The following is a 14,696-nucleotide window of genomic DNA, read 5'->3' on the forward strand; positions in this document are numbered from 1 at the left end:
AGTGCATCATGGGCCTAAAATGGTGATTATCCTATACTTTCAGGACTATTGGTTTATCAGCTTAATACCATAATCATAATATACTTGTAATGGGTTGACAAGAATCCTCCCCAAATTGATGTCCACTCAGAACCTCAGAATGTGACATTATTTGGAAATGGGGTCTTTGCAGATGTAATTAATTAAGACGAAGTCAACTGGATTATGGTGGGACCTAACACCGTGACTGGGGTCTTTGCAAGAGAAAGGAGATGGAGATTCAGACACAGAGAGGCAGAGGGAACACAGGCAGAAATTGGAGGGATGCAGCTACAAGCCCAGCAATGTTGAAGATTTTGCCCGCAACCAGAAGCTAGAAGCCACTAAGGAAGGATTCTTCCTGAGAGCCTTTAGAGGGAGAACAGCCCTGCTGACAACTTGATTTTGGACTTCACAGCTTCCAGGACTGTGAGAGAATAAATTTCTGTTGCTTTGAACCACCCAGTTTGTGGTAATTTGCTATGGCAGCCCTAGGAAACTAATAAAATACTGGTACAAATTTGTAGATGCATAGTGCTTAAGAGAGCACAGTTAGGAAGCCTAACAAGAATTTAATAAATTCCTTTCTGGTCTCTTGCTACCTGTAAGATTTTCATAAGAAATCATGTGTTACATCTAAAAGTAAGCTTTGGCATAGCATCTGTATTCAATCTCCTACCTTAATAACCCCAGAGAGAAGGAAGGACATGGTGCAAATAGAGTGGAAGCAATACTAATTAGTGAGGCTGTGCTGAAAATCGAGTAGACTGGTCAAGCTTTTGTACAGCTCCATGATTCCATAACCCAATCAGCAAAGTTGACATCCAATACTCAAATTAGTGTATGTGGGTAAATTAAAACAGAGGCAACTATCATTTTTAAGTGCTTACTATGTGCCGTGCATTGATCAACTCAATTTATACATACATTCTATGAAGTAAGTGGTATTTACTTCAACATTACATATGCAGAAAGTGAGGCTTGGCCAGGATAAGTAACACTGCTAGTAAGTGGCAAAACTAGGAATCAAGATCAGGCCCTGCCCTGAACTGACTTCAGAGCCAATGCTTCAAAACCTACAAGTGTGGTCCACAAGCCACCTGAACCTCACTCAGACCTAGAACCTCTACGTGCAGAACCAGAAATCTGCAGCTTTTCTACCTCCTTCCAGGACTTCAATTAGACACCTCATACTTGTTATCTTGTGCCATGTGTCTCATCCTTTCTTTCAAGTTTTCCATCTCTCTGTGCTGCATGCTAGGAAATTACTTCAGATCTATTTTTCAGTTTGGTAATTCTTTCTTCTACTGTCTTTAATCTTGATTTTAACTCTTCACTGAGTTAAAGCATTTCAGTGATTAAGATTTTTAATTTGGAATCTTGCATTTTTCTTAACATTAGGTCTTAAGCAGTTTTTCCATGTTGTACAGTTTTCATAATTATTTTGTAAAACAGTGGCCTAATATTCTATTCCATGGTTACATCATGATTTACCTAGTCATTCATCTGTTGCTATATCTTGTCATTATATGAGTCCTTAGAAATTATCATAGAATTATCACAGAATCCCAGATTGGCTAAATGACCCATTGTGATTTAGCATGTGTGGGGCGTCCCAGGCATCTCTGTGGTTAGAATATTCTTGGCGATTCTGATGCACACGCATGGTCAAGAACCACAGATTTAAAGGACCCACCTGAGTACAGACAGACCCTTAATATTATGATCACGAGTAGTATCACATAATTATTAAGAGTGTAGCCTCTTAGACGGCCTGAACTGAAATCTTGGGCTTCATCCCTGAAAGGCCGGTAAGCTTTTTAACTTCTCTAGGCTTCCATTTCCTCACGTACCTTCCAGTCCATCTTCATGAGACCTCAGAGAAGTAAATGTAGACTAGAGGATTCTGATCTGGAATCTACCTGGAGTGTGAGGAGAGGAGACTGAGACTGCAGGGCAGTTTCCAGCCTCATCAGTTTCCAGACCTGCTGACAGGTTGGAAAACATGTCTGTGGAGGAGGAGGTGTTACACATTTGGGGCTGTAGTACTTTGGTATATTTTTACCTAATTAAGAATAATGATCAGTATGTGATTTAATGACATCCAAATTCCTGAATGGAAGGTGGGGGGGGTTCTATATAATCTTCAGGCTGAGACCACAGGGATTAGAAGAAGCCATCAGAGACTTGCTTCCGAATGAGCAATGGTCTCTGGAATACAGATGTATTTAAGGAAGAGTAGAGGGGAGAAAAATGGGAATGGCCAACAGAGGAAGGTCACCAAGTCAGGACGGACAAAAACAAAACTAAAATTCGGACAATGTATAAGTTTAAGAAGCCTGTGGTTCTCCTAATAATTTGTGAGGGTTAAGTTTCACAGCTATGATCTGTGCTAGAGGTTTCCTCTAATGAGTAGCTTTCTCTAGTTTGTAATGAAGACTAGGAATGCATACAGTGAATTCTTAGGGCTATTTAAAAAAAATATTCTGTAAGGTAATATTTTGTTCCATGGGCCAAATGCAAAACTTCTGAACTACTTGAAAGAACTTGAAAGAAAAATTATCTAGAAGTCTAGATTGCGGTTACACATGGGAGTTTTGTCTGTGTGCCTAGAGCAGAACCTGACGCATAGTGCTCAGTGAATATTTGTTAAATGAATTGTTTTCCCTCTTTTGGCTTCAACCATTATTGGTTAATTTCATGCTCAATCAGCATCTCTATGGAAGAGCAAGAAACAAAAAGCAGTAAAACCTATTCACTGTTTTTTGGCTGTTGACACCAAGTCTACCCTCTTTTCCATTCTACACCCAAAGTGAAGGGAGGCTTTCCTGGGCTTTGTATTGGGCAAACTGAAGTATTTCAACTTGCTTAAAATGGATAAAAAATGCAAAAATATAAAATTAAAAAGCACAAAAATAAAAATGAAAAATTTTAAATGATTATATATGTGTGTGTGTACACACACACACCAGTTTTTTAATTAGTTGTCAAAAAACTAAAGTGACATGTTCTTTACAGCACTAGTTCTCAACCAAGTATGAGTCCTTCCCTTTGAGAATATGATGAAAAGTTATACTTTTATCCCCAGAAAAATGTATATACATATACATAAAGTTCTATATATAAATTCAGAAGTCCCAAATCCCTCTGAAACCACAAAAAGGGATCCAGGTCACAAAGCCCTTCTCTTCAATATATGTAACAGGGGTCTCCGTACATAGGGGATATGGTTAATTTCACTTATTAACATATGCAAATAATGAATAGCTTAGGAGTGTTGATGGAAATTTTAATAAATGCTATCAACTAAGTTCCATATGCATGCCTAATTGATTATTGGTGATCTTCTTCCCTGTTGTTTTTACTAATTGAATCTGATTAAATTATTCAAAATCGGTATTACACCTAAATCCTTAAAATGGCAAGCCTCCCACATCAAACAAGTCTACACAAAGGAAAGGGAGGTTATGCAAGGATATGTGATATCCTTAAATGCCATAACAGATCAGCCAGTCTTTATTTGACCTTGACAGAAAGTTAACATTTAGGATTTTTAAGTGAGAGGCACCAAGGATAGAGATTAAAAAAAAAAAAAAAAAAATTGGGCGAAGGGTGGGGGAGCAACAAAAAAGCTGCGGTTGACCTAAACAGTTCACCACTTGCCTTCGGTTCAACATAAAACACTCAGGAAAGAAAACATATGTGAGGCCCAGCTTTCAGAAAACATTTGATTAAAAATAGTTACACTTACATCAGCTGTGTTTCAAGTTGTGGCAATTTGTATTTATAACTAAAGGGAAAATAAGAATACCACTGGCAAGCTATTTGTATTTTAGAACCAAGGTCACAGATGCTGATTTCTGTTTGGCATGGGATAGACCACATTGGAGGATGTCATATCAGCTAAGGAATGGGTGCTTTCTGGTCACTCGAGAATCAGAGAGGGTTTTTGAAGCCCCAGGGGCCTGTTCCTTTTGGCACCTTTCCACCTCTGTGAAGAGGAAGGCAGTTTGATTAAAAAAATATATATCATGCATAACTTTCGGGAAAAAGAGGGAAATGAGCCTTCCCTGGCACTCCTCACTGAGTCAAAAACAGGCAGAGACAAGCTTGGCCTCGAGGAAGGTACTTGTGCTTTTCTGCCAGCCTCAGCCATTAGGAGCTTCATGATGAAATTAGAACTGAGGAAACTTTAAAGGGAAACTTTACAGCACAGAATAATAGACTATTAAATATTAAACAACAGGAAAGCTTTTCTTTTAAGAAAGTAAGATGCAAGAATTAGTCTACATATTTACTTCCCCCAGATTTTCCTCTGGTTATTATTTTTTGCTGTAAGAGTCGGAATAAATTCCACATTGTGAATGAATAAATTTTATCGAGATGATGAAGAGAGACAGAGGAACCAATAGGATCAAAGGGAACATGAATCTTCAGTGGAGCCCAGTTTTAACTCTTACTTGCCTTGAAAAGGAACAATCATGTGTAACAGAAAATTTGGGTAGAAACCAGTAAAAACATATCTGAGAATGAAAGCTCAGAATAGTAGTTTATGAAATAGGAAAAAGTGATGGATGGATGGGGGGCTTTAACTGTAGTAAGTATATTTTATTGTAGAAAGAGAGAAAGATGAGAAGCGAATATGGTAAAATGTTAATATGTATTAAATCGAGATGGTGGTAGATGGCATCTGTTATATCAATTATTAAATGTTCTGTATGCTTGAAATATTTTATAATTAAGATAATTTTTAAAAACAAAGTGAAGACTTACAAAGCAAGACTCTAGAAAGCTAAGTAGGGTTTTCTGACATGAAAAACAAGCAGAGCACTAGATGGTCCAGTAGCCTGAGTTGTAGAAATAACCTCAACATGGTAAGAGAGTGTCTATCCTACCCCCAGCTTATTTGAAATAGGATTTTTAAACATGGGACTAAATTTCAGCAGAAAAAGGAGGATTTGGATAGCCTTTAGAGTTGGTTTTAAAATGATTTAACTTGAGGTATCATATTTGGACAATCAGCAAGAGAATAACCCAATAGGGTTACATGTTTATGTGGTCTGCAAGGTAGTTAGGGGTCTGCACCCCAAACCACAGACAGCCCCAACAGCTTTCAGGTTGACCCTGACCCTTTGCTGCTGCCTGCATATGACTGAGTGTACACTCAACTACCAGCCTTTCAGGGCCTCTCAAGGGAGTGGTGTGCTCTCACAGAGGCATGATGGGAAAAGAGGGAGGGAGGCTGGAGGAGAGAGAGAGAGAAGAGAGTAAGAGGTTATAGGTGAGGAAAAGGCAGAACCCCTAAGATTTTGCTGTAAGGCCTGAACAAATGTCCTTTATTAAATACGTTGCATATGCAAATCTCAGAAATATCATTTCTTTCCAGTAAATGGAAATGCCCTCCCTCTGAAGTCCCGGCAGAATGGATTGGGAGGGTAGGTGGGGGCACCCTCCATTATACCTCCCTCCACTGGAGGAGGACGACCATTCCATTGATGACCCCACTGCTCACAGCTGCTCTGCAGGTGCACGGCCTTGACCGAACTCAACTCCACTTTGACTTTCTCTTCTGTAATAGATTTTGCCAAGAGCCAACAGAACCCCTATGTCCATCTTTAGCATGCAGTTATCACAGAATATAGAATATTTAAGATATGTTTTTTCCTTCTCTTTTCCATTTTGCTCCTTAATATCCAAATATAGCTAGCTCAGAGATTCTAGAAGAAATGATACAGTCACCATGATCATCATCTTGAAAATAAGTATCTACTAATTTTCAGGAAAAGTACATGTTTGCAAAATAGTACACATTGGCAACTCCATATAATCTGTGTGCTACAGCTTTATAGTAGAAGAGTATGCAACAGAGAAAGGTTACGGTTCATTCGACCCTGCATCTACATCAGTGGTTCTCAAGCAGGGTGATTTTGTCCCCCAGGGAACATTTGGCAATGTCTGGAGACATTTCTGACTGTCACCTCTATAGGGATGTTACTGACATCTATCTGGTGGACAGAAGCCAGGATGCTGCTGAATATCCTACAATGCACTGGAAAACACCCCCAACAAAGAGTTTTGTGGCCCAAACTCAATGGTGCTGAGTCTGAAAAACCCTGATCTGGTTGTATCTGTCCCACTGCTTTCCTTACAGCCTCACACAGAGCAGGTGCTTAGATAACTAGTGAAGTACACATGTACAATCGTAAAGATCTTCCTGATAAGAGATACACACTGAGCACAGTTGTTTCCTCTGCCTCAACTTCACAAGGAACAGGGATTTAAAAATCCCTTTGTAAACGGAAAGGTCACCCTCAGCTATCCGTGATGAAAAGACTGTTAAAAGTGATATTGGGAGAGCTCTGGGAAAAATATCTCAGGGTGGTCTCTTGCTCTTCCTCCTGCCCATCCTTCTGAGTAAGAGCTTCTAAGATAAACAATATTACTTGCTTTAACTGCTAGAAACAGCGGTCATTTAAACTCTCAGTGAATGAACAATGACAGGCTAGGAGAACACTGACAGTTTGTAATAGATTGTCTGAACTGTTCTTCCTTTTTTTTTTTTTTCTTTACAACTGAATTAGCTTAATGCTTAAAAAACATATGTTGAATTAGATGGGGTGTAATACTGAAGCTGTTGCTAAAGTTTAATAATGACCAATTTACCCGTTTATGTTTTGACTTCCTATAGTAGTAGTTATTTATATATCTGTATTTCCCACTAAGTATTAAACTCATTGATATAGAAACTATAATTTGACAAGAATAGCTAATGTCCAATAGGTTGTTTCACTTCTGAATTATTTTGTAAATATGAGGCAGCAACCAATACATGAGAAGGCTGTATGAAACTGAGCATAAATGGATATATATAAAGTTTTTATTAGGTAGTAAATTTGCAACCAAGTTAATCCCATGTATTTGTTAGTGTCAAGAATTGTCAGCCAGCCACAAAAGACCAGAGCAATAGAAGTAAATAGTTCATGAAAATACCATAGTAATTTATATTTTTTGTACAGAACCAATTCAGAAAATACTCCCAGTTTTTCTCTCAATGTTAATTCTTCAGTGATTATAATCAGTGTCAATGCTGACAACATGTGCCTTTTAATTATGCTTATCACAAATACAAACACATGAACACATACAATATTTATCTACTGATACATGGACACGTGTTAAAAAGATAAGTGCTGTATTAGACTCTAATATCGAGTACCCTTTGCCCCCTGAGCCTCTCTCTCCCTTGTTTCCAGAGTTAAAATTCTCTGCCCCTTTCTTCACCATCGTTCTCCCATGTCCTGTCACCCATATCCCTGTCCCCAGCATTTCAAATGTACACATTCCAAGTGAGATTTCAATGAACAACAGTCTTCTGTAGGATAAAGAGCCACCAGTTCTGTGAGAAAGGCAAGTTAATTCTTTTCCCTGAGCCTCAATTTCCTCAGAAACTTTTTACCTCCCAGGGTTATTTTGAGGATTAGAAGAAGTAATGTATGCAGAGCACTGGGCAAATCTTCGGTGCTTAATAAATGCTAATTCTCTTGATAATTGCTGATCCCCTTTCCTCATCCAGACTCTAAAGGACTGAGACCCTAAGACTGTTGTCTCTTTCTCTGGGCTTAGACACACCATATTTACCCTACCTAATGACCTTGAATAAGAAAAACATCTTTCATTCCACATAGAGGTAGGAGAATTAAAATGTAAATATGATTGGTAGGACTGATACTATACAATACGGATGGGTTTCACTCAAAAGGTAAGGAATATCATCACAGTATTTTGTCTTTTGCTTGGCAACAGGGATAAGAAATTAGAAAGGCCTAGGCCAGAAGTGGGCTGTAAGGAGAAGGAGGAAACAAAAAGCAAGCCTGGCAAAAACAGCCCAATTTCCTTGACATTACGATTTTACTGAGGGCCTGCCCTGTTCCCTTCACCCAGTCACAAAAACAAACCAACAAAAAGACTGAGGCCAAAAGTGTGTCATATCCTAAGGGGCACACACACCTTAGTGGGAACTGAGTTAACCTTTTGCCGAAGCCTTGAATTATTAAACAAATACAAATTTTTATAAACAACGTAACTGCAATTGTGGACTGGGTTATCTGCAAAACAATTACCAAGCCATCTATGAAGCATGACACCATTGAGTATGAAAATAAAAAATTCAAATTAACTGAGAGAAGGATCTTCTCTTTAAATTAACAAACAGAAAAAGAACCCGAAGATGTGAAAGGCTCCACCAAGCACACCACAGGCATGTCAGGAAGCAGTAGATTCCAAGGACCACCACCTGTGCATGTGTATTTGCTAAAGCAGAAGCCCTACTGCACTCCCAGGCTCTCTGTGGAGCACTTATATGCATTTTCTCATTTAATCTCTAAGAGACTCTATGAAGCGTATACCACCAATCTTTCTGCATTTTATACATTAGAGTACTGAGGTTTAGAAGTGTTGGACAACATCGTCAAAGCCACACAGTAACAGTCTGCATCTGAATTCATGACTTTAAATACTACGCTATATAATCCATATACTCAAGTCATCTGTTTCATTTTTCACTAAATTTCTAAAGCGCTGAAACGAAGCACTTCTTTCAGACTTACTATTAAAGTTTCAAGAAGTATACAATTAAAAACACCCTTTAAGGTGACCAAGAAATAATAAAAGTTTGTTAGCTAATGTTGAAATAATTTCTACTAAATAGAAATATATATTAACGGAGTTTTAAAATCTGTCATTTCTATTGCTAAGACACAAATTTCTATTTAAAAATTATAATAATCCTGTGACCATTTCAAGTTAGGGGCAAAAGCAAATTGTATTCATTTAAAGCAGTTCCTCACCTTTGTCGCTAGGAAACCAAAATTCACATAGAAAGATAGCACTAACTTACTTTGACCTGAGGGTAGGACTTCTTGTTCTTTTCACTAGATGCACCAGGGAGTCCACCATGGGATGGGCCTTCACAGACATAACGGAAACGAAATCCTCTCTGCAAAGGTGAACACAGAGCCAACAAGTTTGAGAAATACTCATTAAAAGTATAGGGACAGTTACATACAAATTTTTAATTCTTGTCTGTATTAGACGACAGAGGAAAAACAAGAAATATGTGAAAGAGGATTGTGTAAATGAGAACCACTTTTCCCACAGTCTTACTATGGACACTGAGGTTAACTGATATTTATGTGCTGAGCTGTGGTGTAAAAGCCCGGTCCCTAACCCTTTGGAAAACTCTCCCCGCTGTGCATACCGAGGAGTGAACTGCTGAGGAGTTTAAGCCTTGGACTCCACGGGCTACAGCTCATTAGAATCAAGAGCTTCCTCGTCTCAGATTGCTGCCGCCAAGCTCTGAACTTAGATCTCTTACTCAAAGTTAGGCTTCACTGACTCTTACTTAAAGGAAGTCCTTTATCTCCTCTGATTACAGTTGGCTCAGGAGGGAATACAGCAATGTCTTGCTAAACCCAGCACGCACATCGGTGTTGCAGAACACACCCTAAGCTAGACGCCACATTTGGCCAGCTTTTCTCAACAGTTCCAGAAAATAAGATTTTTGATTTTATGATGATTGATATTATCAAGCTCAAGCTCTCTATATGATGTGACCAGAAGGAATGCAAAACCAGACAGCCTCTCTACACATTATTGACTCAAGAATTTTACAGGTGTAGTAAATCGATGAGGAGCTGGGTTAGTCTTGACTATATGAACTACGGTGGGCTCATAAATACCTAAATCCCATGTTTTTCTTATCTATACAAATGAGATTAGACTAGACTACCTTAAAGGTCTGTCCCAGTTCTAACATTTTATGATTTACAAAGCTAACACTTATAATCTGTATACATATTAGTACGCAAAAAATAAAACAAGGACAATTATGAGAATGGATCTCACCATCACATTAAGTGAACTTATGGTGTATTTCCTGAAAGACTCAAAGTTATAATGATGTCAGTCAATTTGCAGTAGTGCTAGTAGTTTACAGATATACAGTCGCTAACCAGACAGTTTTTCTTTTTCCATATTGACCTTTAGGTGAAAGTATGTTAATATACTTCAGGTAACATCCTCACCTTTCATTTATATTAATGTGGGACTGACTGCATAGGAACAGTGCTCCATCACTAAGCTACCAGGAGCTCTGCATACCCTCTACGTGCTGGCAGGGCTCTGCCCTGCACACTCAGCAACTGTGGAGTCAGCAAACACAAAGGTTTTAACAGCTTTGAGCTCTTCAACCAATGTAAAAATTTTGCCCTCCTTAGATTGCACTACATTTCATTATTCTTCACGTAGGGTCTTGGGAAACAAACAGTCTCTGTCTGAGTGGTCCAAGGGTCCTGAATGAATTTAAATTTCTGGCATCTGGAACTATCCCTATACTCTCTGAGATCTTCCTGATTTGCAACGAGGATCAACATTAAAGCATGTTTCATGGGATGAGTAAGGCCTTGAAGTAAATTCCCTAGTGTAGGGAGTTCCTCAAGTCACATGGATCTAGAGTGTGTGATTAACTTATCAAAGTGGGACCTAAAACAACTCTTGCGTATAGCTCAGGAGATTCCAAACCTAAATCCTAGTGAAGCCTTCTGAGGTGAGGACAGTCATTTAGGGCAATGCTTCTGTTTTGCCTCTCACAAAATTCAAACTAAAAAACAAGTTACAAATTCAGCTCTATCCCTTTTGTAAACAAAGGCTGTTTGCTTATTTTTAATAATTAAATTAAATTTATAAAAAGCATCAGCATGTGCAACAATTAGCCTCCGGAAATAGCTAACAATAAAGGTAGGAATTTACTCGAATGGCACTCAATTTAAATACTACTTCAGTTTTTAAGCAGTATTAGATAATTAGCATTAAATAATATGCAACAGAACTGGTTATTTCAAAGATTAATTATCTATGCTATGACTCATCTCTGTCAGACCTGGGGAGAATTGTGGCAAAGAGAACCCAAAAAAAGAACATTTTCCTAATTTTTATTTTAAAAATGGAATAAAGCAATTCATTATTTTAATCACTCTAGGAAAGTTGGAAAAACATATACATGTATACTTTTACATCTTACTGGGAGTAGTATCAAATAGGATATGGGTAAAGAGACATGTCTTAATAGCTTGCTTAAGTTTGAAAAACAACAAATAGTTTTCATGGTTGTATAACAGTATATAAAATTCTAAAGGAATTTTAACCTGAGGATGGAAATTTATTACTGTTTACTTTTAGGAAGATAGGATCTCTTCAAATGCACAGTCTAGATGCATTTCCGATTCTAAATTTTTGAGATTAAAGTTTGCCAGTCCACAGCCATTCATCTCAGTAACTCCATTTGCTTAAAATGAGTCATCAACCTCAAAGGCAAGGGTACATCCATCCGGTCAGAAAGTCTGACTTAAATACAACCTTCTTACTTTCACTGCAGTCAGACATCAAAATAGCATCAGTTTGGTAAACAGACACATTGTTTTACTCAGATGAGCTTTTACCCCTCCACATATGGTGAATTAAATTTTGAATTTTGGAACTATATAACTCTTCAGGTCAATTATAAATGTCAATTTTTCCTTATAACTGTTAGACCCCTCATAAGAAATTGCATTTAAAATTCTCATTGTAGTGCTATGCTTATGAAAATGGATAGTTGAAAAACATGCTTTGTCTGGTATGCAGCCAAATAATTGTTAGTTGATTTCTCAGTTTCATGGATTACCCAGATCTTACAAGCTAGAAAATTTTCCAGGAGCCCACTGCATAGAATCTTAGGGATAAAGGTCCACTGGAAGGATCTTTGAGATAATTGGTGACCTTCTGTGAGAAGTCACTACTATGGAATTGGACATAAGCAAAGGAAAGTCTTGTTGGCAGCTACTATGGAATTGGACATAAGCAAAGGAAAGTCTTGTTGGCAGCCTGTGGAGTCAGGGTGTGCCACCAACATGCAACTAGAACAATGCCCCGAAGTCTCATGTGGCTTTTCAGTCCCCACACTAAAAACTTTTACCTAAGTTCAACTTTATAAGGATTGTCTATTTGGTCATAGTTAAAATATTTATATCCTTTAAATGTTGACCAAATCCAAATACACAGATAATGCCACAAATACAGTAACCACAATACATGTTTTAAGATATAGACCTAGTTAGCATTTGTTAAATGTTACACAATGTAAAAGTGCTACGCTCACTAGCCTGAGCTACTCAGAACATTTAGGAAAGGTCCTGGGTAATATAACTCCAAGAGAACAGGTATATACACCTTCAGTGTCACACAAATTTAGTAAGCACATCCATTCAGAGATTTACTGACTTGTCCTCATTCTGTGGAGGAGTAAGCATACCATTTTCTGCACCCTAATAATTGAAATCTATAGGCAGATATTAAAGATTCTCTTTCCTCCTCTTTCATCACTGGTCCTATCCAATTTCCGATGAATATGATCCACAGAGTTGGGGCATGATGAAGAGGCCACTTCAATTCCCAGGGATCCTCTACAGAATCGAGGAAGAGCCTGAGAAAATAAAAGCCTCTTCTCTTGACTCCAAAGAGGCTGAGTTTCTAAAGCTAACACCAGAAGGAAGAGAACTCAACTGTCCGTTCTAATACTATTACCTCCCACTTAGTATCTTAGGGTGCATATTCCACAGACAGAACAGAAAAGGCTGGACCTACCAACCGTAGGAGGAAGGCTAAGATGTACTGTGTGTGCATGGACACGACTGGCGGATGTAACTGCATGTGAGCTGCATGTGTGCGTATTTCTGGAGGAATGACGATGAATGGAGAGAACCTATGCCTTTTGTAGGAGTGGCTGGTCAGCAAAGTTAGTAGACATAGTAAGATACCAAGGATCTATAATTAATGGAGTTTTACAGACTACATACTGAGGTTCAAGGCAATGTGAAGAATGACTAATAGAAATGTAAAATAGACGAATGAAGTGGTTACATAATTTGGCAGGTTGTTGACCTTCTAGATAAGCTACTTCCTTCACAAAATTCATTTACTATTACTCGGTGCTTGAGATATTAATATTATTAGACTTATGGATCTAACATGTAAAGACAAAGCCCCATCCCTTTAATCTTCTTACCTGTTTAGGTTGCTCTAATATTTGAAGGTATGGACCATCTGCTAAAAACAAAAACAACAAACAAAAACCAAAAGAATGTGAGGCTTCTCAAACTTGGTATAAAACATAAAGCAAGTAAAAAACTGATATTATGTTTTTAAAAAGAGGTTTCTATTAAATTTTTAGCTAAAATTCCACAAGGATATAATTTATCTTCCTTATTTGAATATTAAATTGGTCCTTATTTTAACAGTTTTACACCTTTAGAGAACCACAATAAATAAACACTTCTTGAATGGTGATGGTACATTGTGTAACCCAACAAAAGGCCTGATGTTGGCAAAGATTAAGATGTTAATAGCCTTCACAGTCTTGTGTACTTAACAAAGAATTATCTTTTGCTTTCACATCATTAGATCCTGACTTCCATTCCTCAGAGAGAATGTCCTTAATGTGAAATTACAAAGACTGAGCTGGCACTTACATGTGTGAAATACATAGATAATGGTCTCAGGCTGTCTACTTGCCCTTACACTAAGTTTTTGGTTCCTTTCCCTTCCTTGATTCCATAAGTACTGCCTTCATTCACCAATTGGCTAGCTTGTTCTCCCTCTCTCTCAAATTTAATTTGGTCTAAATGACATGGTAGACTTTTCTTATTAATCCATAGCTTTTGATGTTTGTATACAATTTTTGAATACTGTGCTCTGATATAAACTCTGTTTTAAAAAAGCATAAGCATTTTATAAAATCCTGAAAATAATTTAATTGAAGATAGGTGAATGTCAATTAATTACTATAAAAACATAATGAAAACTAGAAGCTTAATCCATACCATGATTATATCTGACTTCGGAAGTTCAAAGGGAAATCAGAGCCTCTGACAGTATAAATACAAATTTATTCAATATGAGATAGTCCTTAAGCTCCCCAGCTGGTTTTATGTCAACAGTATAATAACCCATAGCTCTACAATAAATAAAGATATATGGTATTTCTCACTTGTTTGAATGTAAATTAAAAAGTTTGGCACTAAAAAAATTCTAGGAGAATGCTTCTGTGTGCATTTCAATCTTCACGGTCTTTTAGCCAGAAGTTGAAGACCTATTATTTCAGATAAATAAATTTATGAGGAACTACACACCTTCAGGTTGAAATTATAAATAAACTACTAACTTAAGAGATAAATTATTTTTATCTTTTAAGCATTATACTGAATCAGCATAAAGCTAGAGAACTGTTGGAAACAAAAGTATAATTATTTCCTGTTATTAGTCAAGAAATTTACAGGAAAGTCAGTTGAAAACTGACTGAATTTGAAGTGAAACATACACAAGAAAGGAAATATGGAGAGTGACTGGCCATTGTAGTATAATTTAGGTAAATGAGCTCTCTTGTTTGTATGAAATTTATCCCTGGAAATTTTAAACTTTTAGAAAAGAAATTGTAATTTAAAAATTCTAAAATGTGGCTAGAATTTAATTTTTGATAAGGAAATAAAACCAATTAGAAATAGAAATATTTTCACACTACTAACATGTAGCTTGTATGACAATGTAACAAATATAGTCATAAAAAAACATTCCCTCCAGAATTCTAA

At 37.3% G+C, this 14,696-nt stretch overlaps 1 protein-coding gene across 2 annotated transcripts in view; it reads right to left on the reverse strand.

The window, feature by feature from the left end:
- NFKB1 (nuclear factor kappa B subunit 1) overlaps positions 1-14,696 on the reverse strand; it is a 115,096-nt gene that overhangs the window by 71,780 nt on the left and 28,620 nt on the right. The window contains exons 4-5 of one of the 2 annotated variants that reach the window (XM_019738929.2): positions 13,118-13,155; positions 8,915-9,013 (exon numbers count right to left, since the gene is read on the reverse strand). In XM_019738929.2, the coding sequence (XP_019594488.1) occupies positions 8,915-9,013; positions 13,118-13,155 (137 nt within the window). Of the gene's footprint in view, positions 1-8,914; positions 9,014-13,117; positions 13,159-14,696 lie in introns of both variants that reach the window. The other variant, XM_019738928.2, reaches the window with a different exon arrangement.

This window comes from Rhinolophus sinicus, linkage group LG02 (genome assembly GCF_036562045.2).
Source record: "Rhinolophus sinicus isolate RSC01 linkage group LG02, ASM3656204v1, whole genome shotgun sequence".
NCBI lineage: Eukaryota > Metazoa > Chordata > Mammalia > Chiroptera > Rhinolophidae > Rhinolophus > Rhinolophus sinicus.